At 39.1% G+C, this 21,952-nt stretch overlaps 1 protein-coding gene and 1 pseudogene across 7 annotated transcripts in view; one reads left to right on the plus strand and one right to left on the minus strand.

Moving 5' to 3' along the window:
- The first annotated feature begins 407 nt into the window (after window positions 1-407).
- Window positions 408-21,952, plus strand: part of Tmem245 (transmembrane protein 245) — an 85,779-nt gene continuing 64,234 nt past the window's right edge. For 5 of the 7 annotated variants that reach the window (XM_076845706.2, XM_076845708.2, XM_076845710.2 and 2 more), the window contains exons 1-4: window positions 408-989; window positions 9,240-9,357; window positions 10,856-10,957; window positions 21,415-21,531. In XM_076845706.2, coding sequence (XP_076701821.2) covers window positions 408-989; window positions 9,240-9,357; window positions 10,856-10,957; window positions 21,415-21,531 — 919 coding nt within the window. The remainder of the gene's footprint in view (window positions 990-9,239; window positions 9,358-10,855; window positions 10,958-21,414; window positions 21,532-21,952) is intronic. The other 2 variants (XM_076845711.2, XM_076845713.2) reach the window with 1 other exon arrangement.
- On the minus strand, window positions 12,604-13,921 carry LOC143390775 (cofilin-2 pseudogene; annotated as a pseudogene).

Below are 21,952 nucleotides of genomic sequence, written 5' to 3' on the forward strand. Positions count from 1 at the left end.
ATATAAGATCTCGTCGAATACACTAGAGTGAAAACGGCATTTATTAAATCAGTAAAGCAGTCTGGGCAGCGCTTGTGCAAGTACTCCCCGCAGGTTTTCTGTCTCTGTACGTAACAGCTCCTTTTCTGGGACCCTGCCTCCGCAGTTGACATCAAGTGAAGAGGGAAGAGAGCTTCTTATTTTTTTTTCCTGGGATTTGGGAAACTCATTCTCTGGATCTGCGGGGGACCCACGCGCGCGGGGCGGAGCGCTCGCGGGGTGCCCTGGGACTCGTAGTTTCCCAGGAGCGCGCCAATGGCCCAGCCGGAACTACAACTCCCATAAGGCCGCGCGGCGCCACCCCCGTCCCCTCCCGCGTTGCCCGCCTGCTCTCTGCTCAGCCTCTCGGCCGTGGGGACAGAGACGAGATGGCCGACCGCGGCTGCCCTGCCGAGGCTACCGGCTCGCGGGGCTCCCCGCGTCCGGACCACCGGGCCCCACGCGCGACCGGGCCGGACGGCGGCGGAGTTGGCGAGACCCCGCGCACCGCGGCGCTGGCGCTGCGCTTCGACAAGCCCATCAAGCAGGCCTTCTACAACACCGGGGCTGTGTTGTTCGTCTGCCTGTGCTGCGGCGCCGCCGTGCTGGTCTACTTCATCCTCGAGGCCTTCCTGCGGCCGCTGCTGTGGGCCGTGCTGTGCGGCACCTTCTTGCACCCCTTCAAGAGCTCGCTGACGCGCCTGGGCCGCCACTGGCTGCAGCGGCTGCACCGCGCGCACACCCCCATCGTGCTGGCCGCGCTGCTGCTGCCGCTCTGCTTCGCAGACTACGGCGTGGAGGCCCTGGGCGAGCAGGCGCTGCGCCGCCGCCGCCTGCTGCTGCTGCTGGGCGCGGGCGGCCCGCTGCTCTATGGCCTCTACTGCCTTGGCAGCTACCTGGGCGTGCAGGTGCTGCTGGCCCACGCGGGCGCGCTCATCTGCCGGGGGCTGGACTACTTCAGCAGCCTGTGGGTGAGTGAGCGAGTGGCGGGCCGGGCCCCCTAGGCGGCTTGCCCCTCCGCGCAACCTGGCGTGTTGGGGCGCTACCGTGCAGTTCCGACTCGTTGCGAAAGGGCGACCAAAGGTCCTCACCTGTGCTGCATTGAGGGTCGGCGCCTCTTGCCTACCTACACCTGGAAACTTGGCTTACTGTCTTCCAATTTGAGGCGGGTGCGATTTGCAACATCCCAGGGCAACAAGTGCCCTGGCTGAGAAGGCCTGTTGCACTTTGCGGGCAGAGGCCCCAGAGAGGGAGTGATTAGTTTTACTCCGGGTTGGAGAGGGAGGGCTGCCTTGGCCACTCTTCGTTATGTAGATCTGGGTGCCCTAGCTGGAAGGGATCCTAGAGTTCAGTTTGCTATCCTACGGATAGGAGAGGTGACTTACTACCAGGCCAGGACGAGTTAAGGACAAAGAAAAGACTGGCTAATTCAGTTTTCTCAAGTCCTAAACAAAACTTTCTCCACAGTCAGGTGTTGCCTCTCAATTCAGGTCTTTAATAGAGAGTGTGTGCGAGGCCCTGGGTGCTGAGCGTCCACACTCTACTTCTGGGGAACTACTTTTGTTGTGAGGTGGTCAAGGCACACATCCCTTCCTGCCTGGATTATAGCGTCCTGCTGGGTGAAGGAGGTAGATTTGTGATGCTCGGATCATCACGAGTTTACTCTTACAAAACCAGGGAGCCTTAGAATTGGAATTTCAAAGATAACCTTTTAACACTTTCCAGCTCGGTCTTTTGTGGCCCGGTTTATCCACATACTTACTGGGAACTATTGAAAACAAGTGGATAGTTGAGCTTAAGAATGTTAAGAATGTTGATCAGTACTACAGAGGCTGGGGGTATAGCTCAGTGGTAAAGTTTGCTTACATGTTGGAGGCTTCTGGGTTCTGTCCCCAGCCCCCCCAAGGAACAACAAAAGCGCCCCCCACCAACCCATTTAAATAATTTGGTTCACTCTTGTCTAAGTTTCGAAATAATTCCCCTTATCTGGTTTTGAATTGCCTGAGGTAATTGGTAGGGTGGTTAATCCCAGAACTTCTCATGCTTATGGATACCATCTCTCAGTTCCACCTTTCAGTTCAGATTTAAAGTTGGTCAAACATGATGTTAGGACCTTTGTGAGGGATTTAAAAAAATGCTAAGATGCAAGCTGTATCTTCAAGGTGCATATATAGTCTTATATTAGATTTATCTCTTTTTTTTGTTGTGGATTGAACCCAGGGCTTCATGCATATTAAACGTGTGTTCTACGTGTGTTCTACTTTGGTCCCCCGTATGTGAGCTTATTCTAATGGAGACAATTATCTGCATATCAGACATTTATCTGATATGCAGATAAATGTTCATTACCCACCAGTTATGGGCCACAGGCTCAGAAGTCACAATTTTTTTTTTTTTTTTTAATTGCTGGGAAGTGAGCCCAGGGCCTTGAGCATGTGCTCTACCACTGAGCTACACAACCCACTCTGTGGTTCATTTTTACAGAGCACAGTGCTCTTACCTTGTATCATGGTTTACTTAAGTGGATTGAATGCCTCATAGAAGGCAGACCTACTGTGTGCCCATAAGAAGAACAACATGCTTGTTATCCTCAAGAAATTAATATTGTCAAAATCAGACACATTTACAGATTCTGCTAACATTTCTGACTGTTGATACTGCCCGAGTAGCATAGTCAAACTGTAGGAAATTAGGAACAGAAAGATCTGTCATGTATGACTAGTAAGTATTTTCATTTGGAGCAAAATGAGTTTGTAGTTTAGGTGGACACTCTGCCGGTCCCTCTTCAGACGCTCAACTCAGTGGAAAGAGTTGAGGAAGTGGGTACCTGGGAAGAAGTATCTGCAGTTCAGTGTGTGTAGCTTTGAATATCTTTATACTGAAAATAAACCCTCATGTTTCCTTTTTCTTGTGTGGGTTGTAGATGGTGAGTGGCAAGGAAAGGCCAGATAGATTACTGGGGGTTGGAGGGAAAAGGCTCAAACTTAATTAAAAAAATTTTTTTTTTTTTTTTTTTTTTTTGTGGTGGTGGTTGTGGTGGCAATGAAGATTGAACCAGGGCCTTTGTATGCTAAGCATGTGCTCAGCCACTGAGCTACATAAGTCACCTGTTGGTCCACAGTGATGGGAGCAAAGGAGAAGGGGCTTAAAAACTGGAAACCTATAAATGAGCTAGAGGTGAGTAGGGAGTGGTAAAAGCTCTACATTTGAGAATAGGGACTCTGTGTTACCTGAATTTGAGAGAAGCAGGCTTAGAGTTTTGCTGAAGTAGTGCTTAGGGCTGGGTAGTTGAGTTGGGGTAAAGTATACTTGGAAAACAGAGTCCTTAGCCCCCGTGGAAAGTGCTGATTAAGGCCTGACCTGCAGCAAGATGGCTGTGTGACCGCCAGGGGCCCTCATTGTCCACAGCAGTTTTGTTTTTTGAGCCTAAGCACGGCTGCCTGGTACAGAACAGCAGTGTTTATGCTTTCTAGACATCTTGTAAATGTGAGCCTGCTGCTGAAAAGAGGGATAGATAGGTAAGAGAGGTAGAGAGAAAAATTACATTTGGGTAATCCACATTTTGGTGAACTGACATTTCATACATTTAAGATCCAAGGGTTGAACATTTACCATGTGCCAGGCACTGGATTAGGTTTTTTCATGGATGTAATTTTGTTCTCAGTCCTGTGAAATGGGAGGAAGGAATTTCATATCTGAGAAAACTGATTTAGAGGTTGATCTGTGCATGCTGTCAGTTAATGGCCTTCATTGGACCTACCAGCAAGTGAAGTCTTGCTGTCACCAAAACTCTAGTAACCTTCAGTAAGGATTTTAAAACGTTGTTCCCATTGGCTTATGTTTAAAAAAAGTTTTTAGTTTGATTTTTAAAAATGTCAGTTGACTTTAGTTATCAGGAAAAATAGAATTGGACTAACCACAATTGTTCTCCCAAAGATCCTTGGATTCTAGTTACCTAGAAACCTTAGTCATTCTTTCTCTGTTGTGTCCCTTTATCTATGCAGTTTTTGCAGGTCCTTTCCAGTTTTCCTTTGTAGTGTCCTGAGTGCCTGTGCTTTTCTTTGTCACAGTTTATCTTTGTAGTTCCTCTTTTTTGAAAAAAAAAAATTATTTTTTAGTTGTAGTTGCACACAATACCTCTATTTATATGTGGTGCTGAGGATTGAACCCAGGGCCTCGCACATGCTAGGAGAGTGCTCTACCACTGAGCCACAACTCCAGCCCCCTTTGTAGTTCCTCTTGATGTCACTTTGGATCACTTCAACTCTTGTCTCCAGTTTCCTCCTAACCCTCCATTATGCTTATAGGTAAAAGACTAATTAATCCATTATGTTATGAGTAATTCCTTTCAATAATAAATAAAATAAAAATCTTAAATTAGAATATTGTCCTGACACTGATTTCATAATGCTTAAAAAAAAATTGGGCTGGGGATATACTGTATTTTACTGCATAATCCTCGCAGATTTTATGCCAAGCTTTTTGGCAAAAAGTGGGGTATGACCTTTATTTGAAGTTTTTCTTTAAAAAAATTTTGTTGGTATTATTTAAAAATAATTTATTACTACACTCTTTGCTGCAAATTAGGATGCATGGAATATTTATAAATATATGTGTTAAATTATGTGGTAAATATGGTAGCTCAGTGGTAGAGCACTTGCTTAGGATGTGCAAGGCCCTGGGTTCTCAGCACATATTCCCCCTCGCCCCCCAAAGTTTTTGTTGCACCAAGCAGACATGTGATTCAGCTTGACCTCTCCTCATGGTGTGGAGTTGTGCATGATAAATCTGAAAAACTGATGGCCTCCCTTGCTTCACATTTTTTGTTATTGTTGTTTGTTTTTGGTACTGGGATTGAATCCAGGGGCACTTAACCATTGGGTTACTTCCTCAGCCCATTTTTTGCAAGTTGCTTTAGGACCTCACTAAATTGCTGAGGTTGGCTTTGTTCCCATCTCTCCCCCTTACTTCAAACTTAATAGAAAATTTGAAGACTGAGCTGGACACAGTGGCGCATGCCTGTAATCCCAGCAATTTCAGAGACTGAGACATACGATCACAATTTTGAGGCCAACTTCAGCAACTTTGGCTTTAAGCAGCTTAGCTAGCCCCTGTCTCAAAAAAAGAGTGGTAGAACTCCTCTGAGTTTAATCCCCAGTCCCGCCCCCCTAAATGAAGGCCATTTATAGTTTTGCAGTAGTAATAGATTTCTTTTCTTCATAGTTTCTGTTCCCATTGTTTTCATCTTAACTAAAACAACAACAACAAAAACCAGGAGATGGACTTGCCTTGTGATCTGAGACAGACAGGACCCTACTCTTGGCCACTCAGTCCTGGTTGTGTAAAGTGACCATGGACTTGGCTGGTATCTAAGTTTCTGCTGTTGGGTCTGCTCCATTCTACTTCTAAACGCTGCTTAAGTTTGTTCCTGGTTACCTGGTAGCAGTGAAGAAGTTTCCAGAGCTTAGTTCTTTCAGTTAAAGACCTTTATTATAAAAAATTCCTGACTCTTAAGTTTCCATATGACAAAAAGAATAGTTCACAAATTAGAATTAAGCTATTTTAAAGGAGAATGAAATACTTGAAGCAATTGCTGATTCTGGCTCTTATAGGGCTTGGGTACCATAATTTGAGACTTGTTTTCTTCTCTCTGAAAAAGACTTAGGAAATGTTCTGCAAAAATACACTACTGAAGCAAGCCAGGTTTTTCTAGTTGATGCCCAGATGACAATAAATAGCATGAAGACATAGTCTAAAAGGAATCTCTACTTAATGTTTTATGAACTTAACATATTGTTTAGCCAGGATCATGTGGTTTATCATTACAAATGAAAGGAAAATGTGATTGTTGATTAGTTTGCTTTACTTGCAGTACTAAGTAAATTTTGTTAACTTTTATGCAGCTTAGGTAGTCTCTGCACATTAGTAGTGAAAATGACTATGAACTATGTACTTTGAAAAGGAGACATGGTTGATATTTGAAGAAAATAAATTTGGGAACGTGTTCCCTCTTATCTAGTTGCTTCATTGGTTTATGCGTAGGTGAGAATTCACACATGAACAGATTTGCTTACAGGCTAAATATATCTAAAGTTGACTTGTTGACCTCAGGCTTCTGTGTTAGTGAAGGTTTAAGAATAAAAAACTTCATAGGGGTCTGAGATTAGGAACTATATGGAGACTGGGAAGGTGTCTCATGCTAGGCTTGGCCTGGCATGTACAGAGGTACTGGGTAGACCCTAGTACTGCGAGAATAATGAAAAAAAATTGTATATCAAATGTGAAAATATACTCATTTTCACTGTTATTTAAAGAAAACATTTAATGATTTAAAAACTTGACTCTTATAAAATGTGCTCATGATATAAAAAACGATTTAAGTAGCCTAGAAGTTTATTTGTAAATGATCCCTTTTCTTTGCCACTGTACCCAGTATAGATGTTGCTATTGTTGGCTGATGTACAGCCTTTTAAATTTCTATCTGTGCCTTAAAAAGTTAAGGGTTTAAAAAAAATTTTTTTTTTAATGGATTTCATACATGTATTTCTGCACTTTCTTTATTTATCCTTGTATTGTGGACGTCTTCCTCTTTGGTGCTTATATAGACTTATTTCTTTTTAATACTGCTGTATTTCTTTTTAATACCGCCATGGCTTTTACAAAGTGTTTCTGACATTATCTTAGTTCTGAGTTTGTATATCTTAGTTCTGAGTTTGTATAAGAATATTCTGATAAACATTTTAAATAATTGTAGAATCAGTGTTTAATGTAAACTAGTTTTTTTTTTTTTATAATGGCTATATCTTTTGAACTAATAATATTATTTCTGTGAATCCTTTTTTTATTTTTGGTTGTAGGGATTTAACCCAGGGGCTCTTAACCACTGAGCCACATCCCCAGCCCTTTTAAAAATTTTGTTTAGAGACAGGGTCTCACTGAGTTCCTTAAGGCCTTGTTAAGTTGCTGAGGCTGGCCTTGAACTTGAAATCCTCCTGCCTCAGCCTCTTGAGGGATTACAGGTGTGGGCTACTATGCCTTGCACTTCTGTGAGTCTGTTCTGAGGAAGCACTTAAAAATATTTTCAAAAATGCATAAATCAAAAGTATTTTTTATATTACAAACATTTCTTTTTCTATTTATATGTGGATTATATACTCATAGGAGAAAATTCAGTACCTGTTTTAAAAAAACATGAATAAACAAGTTACCCTTGAAATTCAACCATTCAGAGGTAGCTATTTAATATTTTTGTGTTGAGTGTATTTTCACCATTTATACATTTACACATGCATAAATTTACATTTATGCTTTTAAATATAGGTATTCATCATACCTTTGAAAGTCTGAATAATTATTTATTTTTAGAGATACCATTGTTTAAACAGTCCCCTATTAAATGACATTTTAGGTTGTTACCAGTTTTTTACATTCTAAACTACAGCAGTGCATATTTTGATATTTATCTGCAGAGTTGCAAACTCTGGAATTGGAGAGTATATTTAATAATTAGTTATTTTAAACTAAAATGAGCTAAGTATTTACTGAATGAAAGTACTTCTAGATCATGAGTTTCTCTTTAAAATATCTGAAGTATTTTTGCTCTCCCTGTAAGTAATACTGATTCCTTGCAAGTGCAGGTAAGAAATAGAAACTTTTGGGGAATTTAAAAGAATCCTAGATTTTAATACTGCTGTAGTAGATGTCTCCCCCCACCCCCGGCCATGGCTTTTAGAAAGTGTTTCTGACAGATTATCTTAGTTTTGAGTTTGTATAAGAATATTCTAATAAACATTTTAAATAATTGTAGAATCAGTGTTTAAAGGGCAGATTTTCCTACCTTGTCATCCCCAAATTATGGCCAGCAGTTGTTCAAATGTAGCTTATTCTATTTTCAGAGTACTATCATTTGTTAAAAAACTTTATTTTCATATTGAGCTGAAATTTGTTGCTTCCTAATTTCCATTTATTATTATTTCTGCTTCAGAACTCCAGAAAATTAAGTCTCAGACCTTTTCCCTGTGACATTTTTTCCAGCTATTTGAAGACAGCTATCAACCTTGATATTCTATTTTCTTTTCTAAGCTGCTTTTCTTTCCCAGCTATATGTGTATCACACATGCTATAATTTCTATTTTCTTTCTCAGCCTGATTTTATTGTTCATGCAGTTTGATAGTGCAGAATTCATCAAGACAGTCACTCTCTGATACTAACATGGTCCTTAATAAATAGTCAGAAGCTACGAACCATTTTAAGATTTAAAGATTATTTTTATTGATAGATATGACCACAGTAATGTAGGAGATGGGTTCTTTTTCCTTGTAATAATGCTTAATTTATTTTTTTATTAATTATTTTAAGTAAAATAAATTTTTTACTTAACTATTTCAGTAAAGTCCTTTAACTTCCTTGTAATATTTTTTTCTTTATGTTTTGAATTATGTATTTCTTTTTTGTTTTAATTTTTTTTTTCAAGGTTCATGTCAAACTTAAATTTTTCATTTTTGGACTGAGTTCTTGGTGTTCAAAGAGTGTGTATTTCTTCTATCTTTTATAAATGCTGTATGAAATACAAGTTCTGTAGGCTACACTGGTGTACCGTGATGCTTCTTGAGGCCTAGACATTCAGCTTTAGAGAGGGAGAGGGTGGTTCTTCTGTTTTCAAGTCTTGCCATTTCTTTCACTAGTAATGTTTTCATGTGCACTACTTCAGCTTTATCTCAGAGGGTCACACCTCAGCTAGCTGCCTAATTCCTTTTACAGTGACATCTGTCTGATGGCCTTTAAAAAAAAAAAATCAGCATGGGCTGAAATAGAATCTTTTTAGAAATCTTTTTTCTCCTTTTCGTTTTTTTCCCTAAACATTAATCGATGTTGAAAACAGAAATTCCACAAGATTTGGGTTACAATTTAAATCCATGGTTTATTTATTGAATATTTTACTTTAAGAATTTTTATACATAAAATGGGTTTTGAACTTTAATGTCTTAAGTTTAAACAATAAAGTTTTTGTTTTGAATATTTAAATATTGCTACATGAAATTTCAAATGCCTTTTATCTCAAAATAATTTATCTAAACAGGGGAGGAGGACCTAGGCATGAATCTTCTCTGCTGTATGCAGAGCACTGTTGGGATACTGATGCTTACAAATGTTGTATAATTGTTTGCTCTTTTTCATGTATCTGTATTTTACAGCTGTGTCTATATTTCATTTATTTAAGATCTGGACGTTGGTAGTTGGCTATGTGTTGACTGTTTCATTCAAGTGGAATACAAGCACTGAACCCTACTTGAGAGCAATTTCAATTCCTGTCTGGATTATATTGCTTTTTCATTTAGGTGGGTCCCTTCTTTTTGGAAAAAAAAAAAAAGTCTGGGTTAAGTTCAGTAGAGACTGACTATGAATGAAAGTGGATTCTTTTTAGTGTTGTGTTGCATTTAAAATTCTTTTTAATTTTTAGAAAATGTTACGCTTTAGTTTTTTATTAATCTTGAATGAAAATGATATGCTTTTAAAATATCTTTTAATTATTTCAGTAAAGTCCTTTAAAAGTAAATATATCTTAAATAGTAGAACACGCATGACTGTCAGTCGTGGCATTTTGTTGACCGTCCTGCTTGGCATGTGGATACGCATTCAAGGACTAGGAGAGGCCCTGGTATATCACGAAGTTAAAAGGACTGAAGATAATTGGGGGGAGCTGAGCCAGTGGGGCTGGGAGGAGGTGGAGATAGAGATATAAAATGTGAAGGCCGGTTTCTAATAGTGGAAAGCTTTCTGTCCTGTGAAAGAGTGGTTTAAGCAGATCTCTGTAGTCATGGGTAGCTTCAGAGAAAGTCCCTGTTCCCCATAGACTGTCAGGTGTCACAGCTGCTCTGAGTAATGAGTTCCCTGTTGTGTAAAACCACCCACTGTCACCCGGCGGGGGGGGGCTGCTAGGATGTGGTTGAGGGATTTTTTTTTTTTTTCAGCATGATGCATAAGGTTGGGACTTTTTATTTCCAAGTCTGAGTTGATGGGAATATTAAGTTCTAATTTAAAAAACAAAATTCAGTGGTTTCTAAACAGAAAATAAATTTATTTAAATTTTTTTTGGTTTTTAGACTATCATCTTCTAAATTAATTTTTACAGCTATTTATTGTTATAAACAACAACAAAAAAAACAGTCAATTGAAAATGTCTCTGCTTAGAGTCAGATGCTACACAAAGCAGCCTTCTCTAGCTTTGTTGAGTTGGAGTACTTCAGTTTATCTGTAAGATAGATGGTCTTACAGACTCCTTTTGACCTTGGGGGAGGGAGAGGAGGGAGGCAGGCTGGTATGTCCATGTGGCTCTGATGGACTCAGGCAGTGGAAGTGGTTAGAGACATTGACCTAACCCATAGCAACCTGTTAACACTTTACTACTGAGGAGCATACGTTGAAGCTTTTGCCGTGTCCTTTTGGGCCAATAGGTTCTCTCTTGAAAGAGAGGTTCACACCCCGTGGGTATTTTCAGAAAATCTAGTCAGGTTCCATGACTTCAGGGTCTGTTCCTGATTCTGCTCATTTTGGTGTCAGGTGGGTGGTTGAGTTTGAGTTGATCTTTAGAATGGACTAGATTCCTTAGGCAGTACAAGCCCATTAAGGGCAGGCTGGCACGAACCTGAGCGGAGCCTTTGAGAGCAGGGAATGGCGGTGTTCTGTTTATGGCCTTTAAAAAGGTTTTTTCCCTGTGAAATAATTTCGTAGTTAGCATATATACTAATTATTTTGTCAGTCAACAAAACTGTTTCGTTTATGAACATGTACTGGGTTTTGATTTAACTAAAAATGTCAATTCTTAATGATTTTCAGCATCCCTGGCTGGCTCATGGAGAATTCCAGTGTTCCTAGTTATTGTTTTCCTGATGTCTGTGGGCACCCTGTATGAAAAACAGAATGGAAGGGAGTCTGCTGGTAAGAAATAGTGCATTCTGTGAATATTGTTCTTAGAAGAATTTTGGAGAATAACTTTTATTAAAAAAATGCTATGATGAAGTAGTTTTAAATCTACTTAAAAAACCTGTAGTGGTTTCTAAACAGAAAATAAATTTATTTAAATTTTTTTTTTTGGTTTTTAGACTATCTTCTTTTTGTACACCCTTTCCCCAGTACTGGGGATTAAACCTAGGGATGCTTTTACCACAGAGCTATATCCCCAGCCCTTTTTATTTTTTTATTTTGAGACAGGATCTCGATAAGTTGCTGAGGATGGCTTCAGACTTGTGATCCTCCTGAGACTACAGGTCTGCCAGCCACACCCAACTCTTCTTTTTGTATTTTTTATAGAGATATAATTCGTATAATATACAATATACTGTCAACCATTCAATGACATTTAGGATATTTACAAAATTATTGTGCAACCCTTAGCTCTCCTAATTCCAAGACATTTTTGTCATCCCAAAAGGAAACCCCTACACATACATTAGGACTTCATTCCTTTTTATAGTTGGATAATATTCCATCATTTGGATATACCATATTTTGTTTATCCATTCATCAGTTGCTGATGTTTGGGTCGTTTCCATCTTTTTTTTCTGTTCTGAATGGTGCTGCTATGTTTGCATAGTCATTTTCAACTTTTTTATTTTTTTATTTTTTGAGGTAATGGGGGATTGAACTCAGGGGCACTTGACCACTGAGTCACTCCTCAGCCCTATTTTGTATTTAGAGACTGGGTCTCACTGATTTGTTTAGCGCCTTGGTTTTGCTGAGGCTGGCTTTGAACTTGAGATCCTCCTGCTTCAGCATCCTGAACCACTGGTATTATAGGCATGCACCACTGCACCTGGCTCATTTTCAACTTTTTAAAATTCCTTTTTAAAAATTTTTAATTTTAATTTTATTTTTTTAACAAATACATAAAAATTGTGTGTATAAACTAGGTATCATGCAGTGTTTTGATACATGTATGCCCTTTTCAGTTCTTTAAGGTATTTTTATAGGAGTGAAATTACCAGGTTATATGTAGTTCTAGTTTAACTTTTCCGGGAATTGCCAAGCTATTTTCCATAGCAGCTGCACCATTTTGTATCCCACCAGCAAACATGAGTGTTCCAGTTTCTCTATATCCTTGCTAACACTATTTTCCATTTTTTATAATGGCCAGTATAGTGGATATGAAGTGGTATCTTGTGGTGTGGGTTTCTGATAGCTAATGATGGTGAGCAATTTTTCATGTGCTTGTTCATTATTTGCTTGTCTTTTTGGAGAAATGTCTATTTAGATTCTTTGCCCTTAAGGTTGTTTGTCTTTTTGTGGTTGGGTTTCAGGAGTTCTTTATATGGTCTGGATACTTCCTAGATATATGATATGAAAGTATTTTCTTCCATTTTGGCGTTGTTTTTATCCTCTTGATAGTCTCTATTGATGTGCAGACATTTTTATTTTTGATATCTAATTTTTCCATTTTTCCTTTTGTTGCCTGTGCTTTGCCCTCCAAGGTCATGAATATTTACCCCTAAGTTTTCTTCTTCTTCTTTTTTTTTTTTTTAACATGCCACAATTTTTATTGCAACGTGGCCATTTTTGTGAGGGTGGGGAGTTTGATCTCAACAATGTTCCATTTAAGGCTCTTTTATACAGAAATTGCCATCATGACTGATATTCAAAATATCTTTAGTGTTGCAAGACTCACATAGTAAACATAAAACTCCTACACTTATTCGGTAGTGTACACTCAATGGAAAACAAAAAGGCATTAATAACAGATATTTCTTTTAAGAAGATATGTAGGTAATAGGAATGAACACTGAGGTACTAGGATAAATTGATGACACAGTTAATGAAACTTAATTGGCATTCCTTTGGGGGGATTAAACTCATTTTTTTTTTTTTTTAAAGTGCTTTTAATGCATAGTGTTATATTCGTGCTGCCATGTCACAAAAGAAGGCTTGCCAAGGCAGGTGAGGTGTATGAATGCTCCAGCGCCTCACAGAACTACAATCAAGTGCAACTATAATAATACAGAAAAAAGTTCACCATCTGACCAGTGGATAATACTTTCAAGGCATTCAATCTGCTTACCCTTTGCAGTATTCTAGACTATTCACATTGACAATCACATTCATTGTAGTGCTTGCTGCAAAGGAGGCATATAACCAGTTGTTTTGGCTAAAATAAAGACAGGAAGGCATTCCTTCTACATAAAAATAACCATATTGAAGAGTCTAATGGCAATCACTGACAGGCTGCTTAAATGAATGATATCTCCTTCATTCACTGTGTTGGAAGGGCCCAGAGGAAAGGGAAAAAAAAAAAAAACAAAAATGAAAAAACACCTAATGCTATTCCAATGGACTGAGTTGGAGAAATGAAACCCCTTAAGATCCAGATGGCACTTGATGGTCATTTTATAATGGTTTTCCTTCAAGGGAAACTACTACATTGCCTCCCAATTTCTCTCCAAGTGTTGATCGGTCCTTAATATCATCCAAGCCATTTTCTTGCCATTTGTGTTTAATACCTGTGAATTTCTTTTTAATGGCATCTTTAGAGCTAGCATAAATCATCTTGCTTTTTAAGGGTGCACTTTCAGGAGCCCAGAATATAAATACTAGGTCTTCTTTCTTAGACTCTTTTGTTTCGTATGTGGCATCACACAAAGCATATCGGCAATCATTCAGAGGTAGCAACTTCACAAAAGATGTGTAGGGGTCCTCTACAGTATCACCAATGTCACCCACCAAGATCTGCTTTGCTTCCTCTACAATTATTTGTCTTTTGTCATCGCTTAAACAGAAGAGAACTGCTTTCTTTCTTTTTTTGATCTCCTTGTGTAGAAGATTTCCTTACTTTCATATCATTAAAAACTTTGATGACTTCATCATTCACTGTAACTCCAGATGCCATAGTGCCTGCGTCTGTTACTGCAGCAGCTGCTCTGCTCCGTGGATCTGGGAGGAGGAGAAGGAGGGGCAGGCGGGCGTACCCCTAAGTTTTCTAAGAATTTTATGTTTTTAATCTTATATGTAGGCCATTGATGCATTTCAAATTAATATTTTGTTGTTGTTAGGGTTTGGGGGATTTAACCCAGAGCCTCTTGCATGCTGGGCAGATGCTCTGCAATTGAGCAATACCTTCATCCTTTTTAAAATATTTCCCAGACTGGCTGCAAATTTGTAGTCTTCCTGCTTCAGCCTCCCAAATACCTGGTGTCACAGGTGTATCTGTACCTGTCTATAATCCACATTTTATACTTATGTCATAGCATCTTTTTCTGATAGTGAATATGCTTCTACAGCATTGTTTTTAGCATCTTCATTTTATTTTAATCACATTTTATTTTAAACACACTGGTGTTTGTATAGCTTCCTTATAAGGTGTTTTAAAAAATTAAATTGCTTTCTGTTTTATTTGGTAAATGAATAATGCCTAATAATTGTAAGATAGCTTGTATCCATAAATGTATGTTTCAAACCCTTATCTGAAACAAAGAAACCTTAATTACATATTTTGACAGTGGAAAATAGGGAATATTTTATTTTCTATTTTGCCATTTTTTTAAGTTTTCTATTTTCAGCCTGTATTCCTGTTCAGAATCTGTTAGATTCTGTGATTATATATCAGACCAATGGAAATAAATTTCCCGTCTGGGTATCTAGTGTAGAAAGCTTGGTAGTTTTGCTTGTTCCTCAGGTTAGTTTTACCTTTCTTCCTTTCCCCTAGTTGTGGGTCATTCAGACAGCTCTACTTGCTCTTTACCTCTCACCTGGGGTGGCTTTCTCTTTTGATTGCTTTTGCCCAGGGCTGATTGAGTAGGGTCAGCTCTTTGTAGGTTCTATACCTTTGGATTGAACCAACTGGTTATCATAAATATCTGGGAAAAAATGGCATCTGTATTTAACATTAACAGATTTTTTTCTTGTTATTATTCCCAAGAAAATACAGAGTAACAGCTATTTACATAGCATTTTACCAGTATTATAAGGAATTCAAAGATGATTTAATGTGTATGGGAGGATTTGTGTATGTTATATGGAAATCATGTAAGGAATTTGAGCATCCTCACAGTTTACTTTTTTGGAGGTTCTGCAGCTCATCCCTTATGATATCAAGGGACAGCTGTACCTTAATCCAGGAATATGATTAATGCAGGTTTAAAACAAGGGTTTCAGCTTTTTTTTTTTTTTAATAGAGTATAGATTCTAGTCATCTGTAATGATAGCCTAGAGAACTGTGAGAACAAGAATTCTAAAACCATGGGGAAAAAGAAGACCAGGTCAGTTATTATCATTAGCCACAAACCTGGAATGGTGGTGTGTTGGCATGCAGGCTAGATTTATGGTATTTGTGTTCTTGACTATGACAATGAAGGAAATTACAGCGTTGCAGAGTAGATGTTGAGAGCAGATTTGAAAATGTTGGTTTTCCTTGTTTTGTTTTACTCTCATTCTACCCCCCCTTTTTTTAAAAATATTTTTTAGTTGTCAATGGATCTTTTATTTTATTTATTTATGTGTAGTGCTGAGGATTGAACCCAGGGCTTCACACATGCCAGGAAAATGCTCTACCACTGAGCCACAACTCTAGCCTGCTTCTTTTTTTTTATTGGTTGTTCAAAACATTACAAAGCTCATGACATATCATCTTTCATACATTTGACTCAAGTGGGTTATGAACTCCCATTTTTACCCCAAATACAAATTGCAGAATCACATCGGTTACACATTCACATTTTTACATAATGGCATATTAGTGACTGTTGTATTCTGCTACCTTTCCTATCCCCTACTATCCCCCCTCCCCTCCCATCTTCCCTCTCTACCTCATCTTCTGTTGTTCAGTTCTCTCCCTTGTTCCCCCCCCCCACTTTCCCCTCACAACCTCTTATATGTAATTTTGCGTAACATTGAGGGTCTCCTACCATTTCCATATGATTTCCCTTCTCTCTCCCTTTCTCTCCCCCAACTCTTCTCTGTTTAATGTTTATCTTTTCCTCATGCTCTTCCTCCCTGTTCTGTTCTTAGTTGCTCTCTTTATATCAAAGAAGACATTTGGCATTTGTTTTTTAAGGATTGGCTAGCTTCGATTAGCATAATCTGCTCTAATGCCATCCATTTCCCTGCAAATTCCATGATTTTGTCATTTTTTAGTGCTGCACAATACTCCATTCATCTATTGAAGGGCATCTAGGTTGGTTCCACAGTCTAGCTATTGTGAATTGTGCTGCTATGATCATTGATATGGTAGTATCCCTATAGTATGCTCTTTTAAGATCCTCAGGGAATAGTCCGAGAAGGGCGATAGCTGGGTCAAATGGTGGATCCATTCCCAGCTTTCCCAGGAATCTCCATACTGCTTTCCAAATTGGCCTCACCAATTTGCAGTCCCACCAGCAGTGTACAAGTGTACCCTTTTCCCCATATCCTCACCAGCACTTATTGTTGTTTCACTTCATAATTCTAGCCTGCTTCTTGATCTGAAATTTTTTTATGGTCTTCTGGTCTTAATGCTCATCATAAAATAAATTTATAAAATATTTTTTTTCCAAATTTCTAAATATTTTTCCTCATGCCCTTAGAACCTTGTTTCTTTATGAATCAGAACTTAGCCTCTCTCGTCCATAGTGGGACTGCTTTTTCCTTCCCTTGTGTGGATACAGTTAGGTACAGGATTGCTTCCTGGTATGACCTGGCCTTGTTCTTGTGCGCCAGTTCCCTGGGTAGATATCCTTCTTTATGTCTTCTGAGCTTTGAATCTTTTGCTGCTATAGAAGCTTTTGTAGTCTATGGTTCACTAGATTCATAAAATTAGTTCTCTTGATTTCATTAAAATTCAAAGCATGAATTTGTTTAGTTCCTAGATCCAGAAAATTCTTAAGGTCATTGCTGAGTTAGTTTCAGTAGTTTCTCAGTGGCTTTCTCTAGGACCTGGGGAGCCTTTTCATGGTATTTCCTGGAAATCCAAGGTAAAATGTAGGGAAAAATATTTCAGTGACTATCATGGGCTGAGAATTCTGTTTTTAAGTGTGCTCTTTGTAAATCCTCCAACCAACTAACCTACCAGCCAAAACCCCCAAACCAATCAAACAAAAAGTAAGCAAATAAAACTTTGTAGAACTTTGTAAAATTTGTTCATGGAGACATTTAATTTCAAAGGTTAACCGATGTGCCCACAGTCACAGAGATGAAGCTAAGATTTAAAACCAGTGTTCTTGATCCTAAGCCCAGTGTTCTTTCCCTTTCCCTGGTTCTTTCAGTAAAAAAATTAACAACTACTAATTACCAGTAGTTATGGTAAAAAAATTAACAACTACTGATCCTTCTTGCACTAGTTGTAGTTGTCAACTCCTTCATTCTTCATGTTGGCCCTGTTGGTGCACCATAGCCATAGGACTTAGCTTCTCTGCCTTCTGAATTCCACAAATCTCAATCAGCAACTTGGTTTCTTAGTCCATTTTGTATTGCTATAACAGAATAGCACAGGCTGGTATCCTGAACAGGAATTTATTGCTCCAATTTCTGGAGGCTGGGAAGTCTGATACCAAGGTGCTAGCATCTGTTGAGGGCCTGCTTATTGAGGCCCCACAAGGCAACTCAATACTGTTGGTCTCTATCCTATAGTACCTCTTGATACCGTTACATGGTGTTTAAATTTCAGCATGAGTTTTGGAAGGAACAAACCATAGCATCTGGGGGCAGCTTCTCTGTGTCCTCTTGGCCTGTGAGAGAAGAGAAACTTTAACATTATTCGTATCTCACCGATGAGGTTCTGTTGCCTCTTCAAACATGCCATCTTAGCAAATGGGTGAGATTGGTATTATAGTTATTTTACAGATGAAGAAACAGACTCAGCTAGCCATTTGCTCTGAGAGATTTCTTGGAAAGTAAGGGAAATAAGCATCAGGTGTATCTTTAGTAGCCTGGGTACCCATCCCGAGAGTACTGAATACAGCTGTCTCCTGCTCTTCCTGACATTGGTAATTGTGACCAGAAGTACCTTTTCAGGGAGGAACTGATAGTTACCTAAGTCGTTTGGGATAATATGTAATATGAATGAACAACTTTGGCCCAGGTAAGCTCAAATCAGAAAAGGAAAGGAAAGAACTTAAGTTTCTTACTGCTCATCTCTTGCTCCCTGATTATGGTTATTACCATTTAGGCAGGTGCTGAGAAACTTCTGGTCCACATCCCGGTCCTTCTGAAGTGATGCTAAAAGTGATCTAGTAATGGCAATTGGAAAGAAATTAAACTCATAGTCCAAGAAGAAAGTCTAAGTCTCCATTGGTAATGGAGACAGAAGCCTGCTCAAGGAGACTTTGCAAGCTGGGGAGGCTTTTTTGGTATGCTGTGCCTCCTCCAGCAAGCATCTTTGGATATATTTCTGGCAACTGCCACTATTTTGTGAAAAAGAACAAAGTAAATCAAGAGGTAGCTCCTCATTGAGATTGTTTTCAGAATATATTTTCCCATGATTATTTAACATTGAGGTACCCATTGTTGAGTTAGTCATATTAATAGATTCTAATCTTTGTTTTTTCTGTCCTGATTGGTGACTGCTTGTTTGAATCTGTGTAGATGTCTCACTGCATACTGCCCTCATCCCTGTGGAGACTGACGCTTGAAACCTTGGATGCTCCTATCTTTTTTGTTTTTAGACCTTGAGTCCCAAGAATGTGTTCCCTTGTTTATGTGCCTATTTTTAGCTGGGAATTTTTATCTAATACCACGACCTTGACTAGAATCTCAGTCCTGGCACACTTCTGTCCAGACCCTTGGGTTTTTGAAGTGCTGAAGGACACCACTAGGATAGAAGTTATGAAGATGCATGTGTGTTTGATAGGAGCAGTTAATGTCTTATAGCCATAGTTTTCAAATGGTCTTTGTTGATTTTTCTGTGTGCTACTTTCATGCTCTTTTAAAGTGTGAGGTGTTCTAAAAATTGGCTGAACCATTCGTATGTTAACGAGAATGATAATCACGTAATTATCATGGATGTAGCTAAGAGTTATTGAATGTTTATTGCATATTTTACTGACATCAACAAGTTGGAGAGTTATTCTTAAGTCACAGTTTTGAGGATTTAATTTCCTTTAGTTTTCCTCAAGTCTTTCAGTGCTTACTCTGTGTAAGATACTTATCGCTGTGGGAGAGCTAAAAACCTCTACTAAGGGGAAGATACTTAGGGAAACGGCTATCCTGTGATGCTAAGGGGTGAGTGATACAGAGAAATACTGTGGAAGTGATGGGACTTGTGCTTACACTTAATGCCATCAAAGCCAACAGTTTTGGTATAGATGATGGTGATAATTAAGATTTACTGGATATTTCCTGTATACCAGGCATCATTCCAAGCGTTTTATTCAGACAGACAGACAGACAGACACACACACACACACACACACAGTTTCACTTGATTCACATGTGAAGTAGGAATTTATATGAGCCCCATTTTACACATGAGGAGACTGATGTGTAAGAACTTGACCATGGTCATCCAGGTAGTAAGGACTAGACCTGGGATTTGAACCTGGGCCGTCTTGGTTCCTCACCTGTGCTCCTGCTCCAGTTGCCTCCATAGGTCAGGTTTTTTCTTTTGAAGCTCACAAAATACCCAGTCCTCGATAGCTTTGTAATTTATCAACATACATTTTTTTTGTGTGTGGTTAATTCACATATGTCTCTTGCATTAGGCTCCTGGAGGCTGGGTCTTTGTCTTTATCCCTCGCACACATTATAGCAAGTAATGAGTACATAAGACCTGAGAGGTGCTGCCCTTCTGTCTCAGCCCTTGCCCTCTTTTTAAAAAATTTGTTCTAATTAGTTATACATGATAGCCATAGTGTCATCTTGGGACACCAGCCCTTGCCCTCCTAATTGTCGTCTTGGAAGGAACTTGGAAGGATAGGTGAATAAGGTCCCAATCCAAATATATAACTTAGACTTTCTTCTCGGACTATGAGTTTAATTTCTTTCCAATTGCCTGAAAGTAGACTTCTTTCCTGCCCCTGGGATACGTATTGGAGGAGGGATAGGCTTGAGGTAGGTGAATGCTTTTGATCCTGATGTCTGACTATATCAGAGCCTTCTTGGGCTCTGGCTTGCTTATTTCTGGCAGATGGCCAGCCTTGGAATTGTTGGTTATGCAGAGCTAATTTGGAGCTAAAAGTTACTGGCTTTCTGAAGGATTGTGGTTCTTTTCACTTGCTTGGCAGGATTCTCTGTTGTCACACCGAATATTGGTCTGCCAAAGGTAAGGTCATAGACGTACGAGTGTGGTTGTATGATTTGGTGACTAAAATGGCCTGTATTCTTCGGTTGTGGACAGTAGAATCCATTCTAGATGATACAAATAGTAAGAATTGTTGGTTAGAATTTAGAAATTTCTGCATGTGCAGTTTTTGGAAACTAGGCTTGGCTCCAACAAAGGCAGGAGCCCTGCAACCAGGAGAGCCGCTCAGTAACACCAAAGGACGATTCATACAGAAGGCACGGCTGCTCCTGCTGGCCATGACATTAGAAATCAGATAGCAGAACTCCTGCAACTTTTGCTGAATTACTGCAGAAAAATCATATGCCTCCATGACAATTTGATGTGAAAGCTATGTGGCTTCTAAATTACAGAGTGACACTCTGTCTTCCAAGCCTTTCATAGGTGTACTGGCTTGATAGAACCTGCATTACAAGTGAGATTTTCATCGCAAGGAGTCTAAGAAATACTTATTCTTTGCTTTCCAGCCTCTAGTGTACAAGAAAGCACACTAGTACCTCATGTTTTGGGAACTAGTCATCTGCCATAGCAGATCATTGCAGACAGACCTTGTTTGTCATCAGTGTTTTATTTGAGCTTAATGTAAATGTTTAGGCTTGGTAATATTAGGAAGTTAACAAGGGAATATATAACATGAAATGAGGTCATGATGTTTTTATAGATTTTCAGAGTGGTGGATTTTGCCTGTGCTGAATTGTGTGGTTTTTGCATAATATCCATGTATTTGCGTGTTCATTTAGGAAATGTATTACTGAGAACACCAAATGTGGGGTGTCTGTGCTAGAATCTAGTAATACAAAGGGTAAGACAGTTTAAACAGAGAGCCTTTAAACATGGTTGGCAGTGTTTTTTCATAGAAGTGTGTATTAAAATCAACTTGTAAAGTTAAATATAAGCTCCAAACTTCAAATTTATATATGCAGTATCTCTCACACCCACCAGCATCGTCTCTAAATGAGAAAGACTTGAGCTTTTAGCAAATTGTCTTGCTGATTTTCAAGCATTCTTCCTCAGTGAAGAACATTGGTCCATTGGGTCAGAAATAACCATTTTGTTTTACTGTTTTTGAAAATTTAGGATTGTGTTTAAGTTTGCAACCTTTATTTCCTGCTTTGTTCATTTGCTTCAAACACTTTAAGAACGTGTGCTTCTTTTACAGGGGCAGAGTTACCAGGGCAAGTAATCTCCATGGCAGCGTCTACTCTAGCCAACTTGGCCATCTCCATCACGGGTTATGAGTCTAGCAGTGAAGACCAGCCCTCCACTCAGCCTGCAGGTGATTGAGGTCCTGAGGCGTTCAGAGTTATTCTGGAAAATGAGATCTAAATAGAGGATGGAGTTAAGAAGGATGCTAGCATCACAGAGTGCTGCTTGTCTTGCTGTTCCTTCATTTTTTCTCTCTAATGACCATTCTTACACCATTCAAGGCCACCTGTCTTGTCCTCATGTCACTTTTTCATACATTTGTTTACCTTCTTGAATTTCTTATCTTGGCTCTTGTACCACCCCCTTTTTAGAAATGCTTTTTTTTTTTTTCTTCTTCTTTGTCACTTTGATTTTTCTTTTCTTGGTGTCTTATTTACCTTTTCCACAGGCCTCTCTACCTTAGGCTGTTTCTCATCTCCCATTTCTTTATAGCTGTCACTTCTCTTGCATTGATTTATTTTGTTCTATTTTTTTGTTACTTTTTCTTTTGC

This window comes from Callospermophilus lateralis, chromosome 2 (assembly GCF_048772815.1).
Source record: "Callospermophilus lateralis isolate mCalLat2 chromosome 2, mCalLat2.hap1, whole genome shotgun sequence".
Classification (NCBI taxonomy): Eukaryota; Metazoa; Chordata; class Mammalia; order Rodentia; family Sciuridae; genus Callospermophilus; species Callospermophilus lateralis.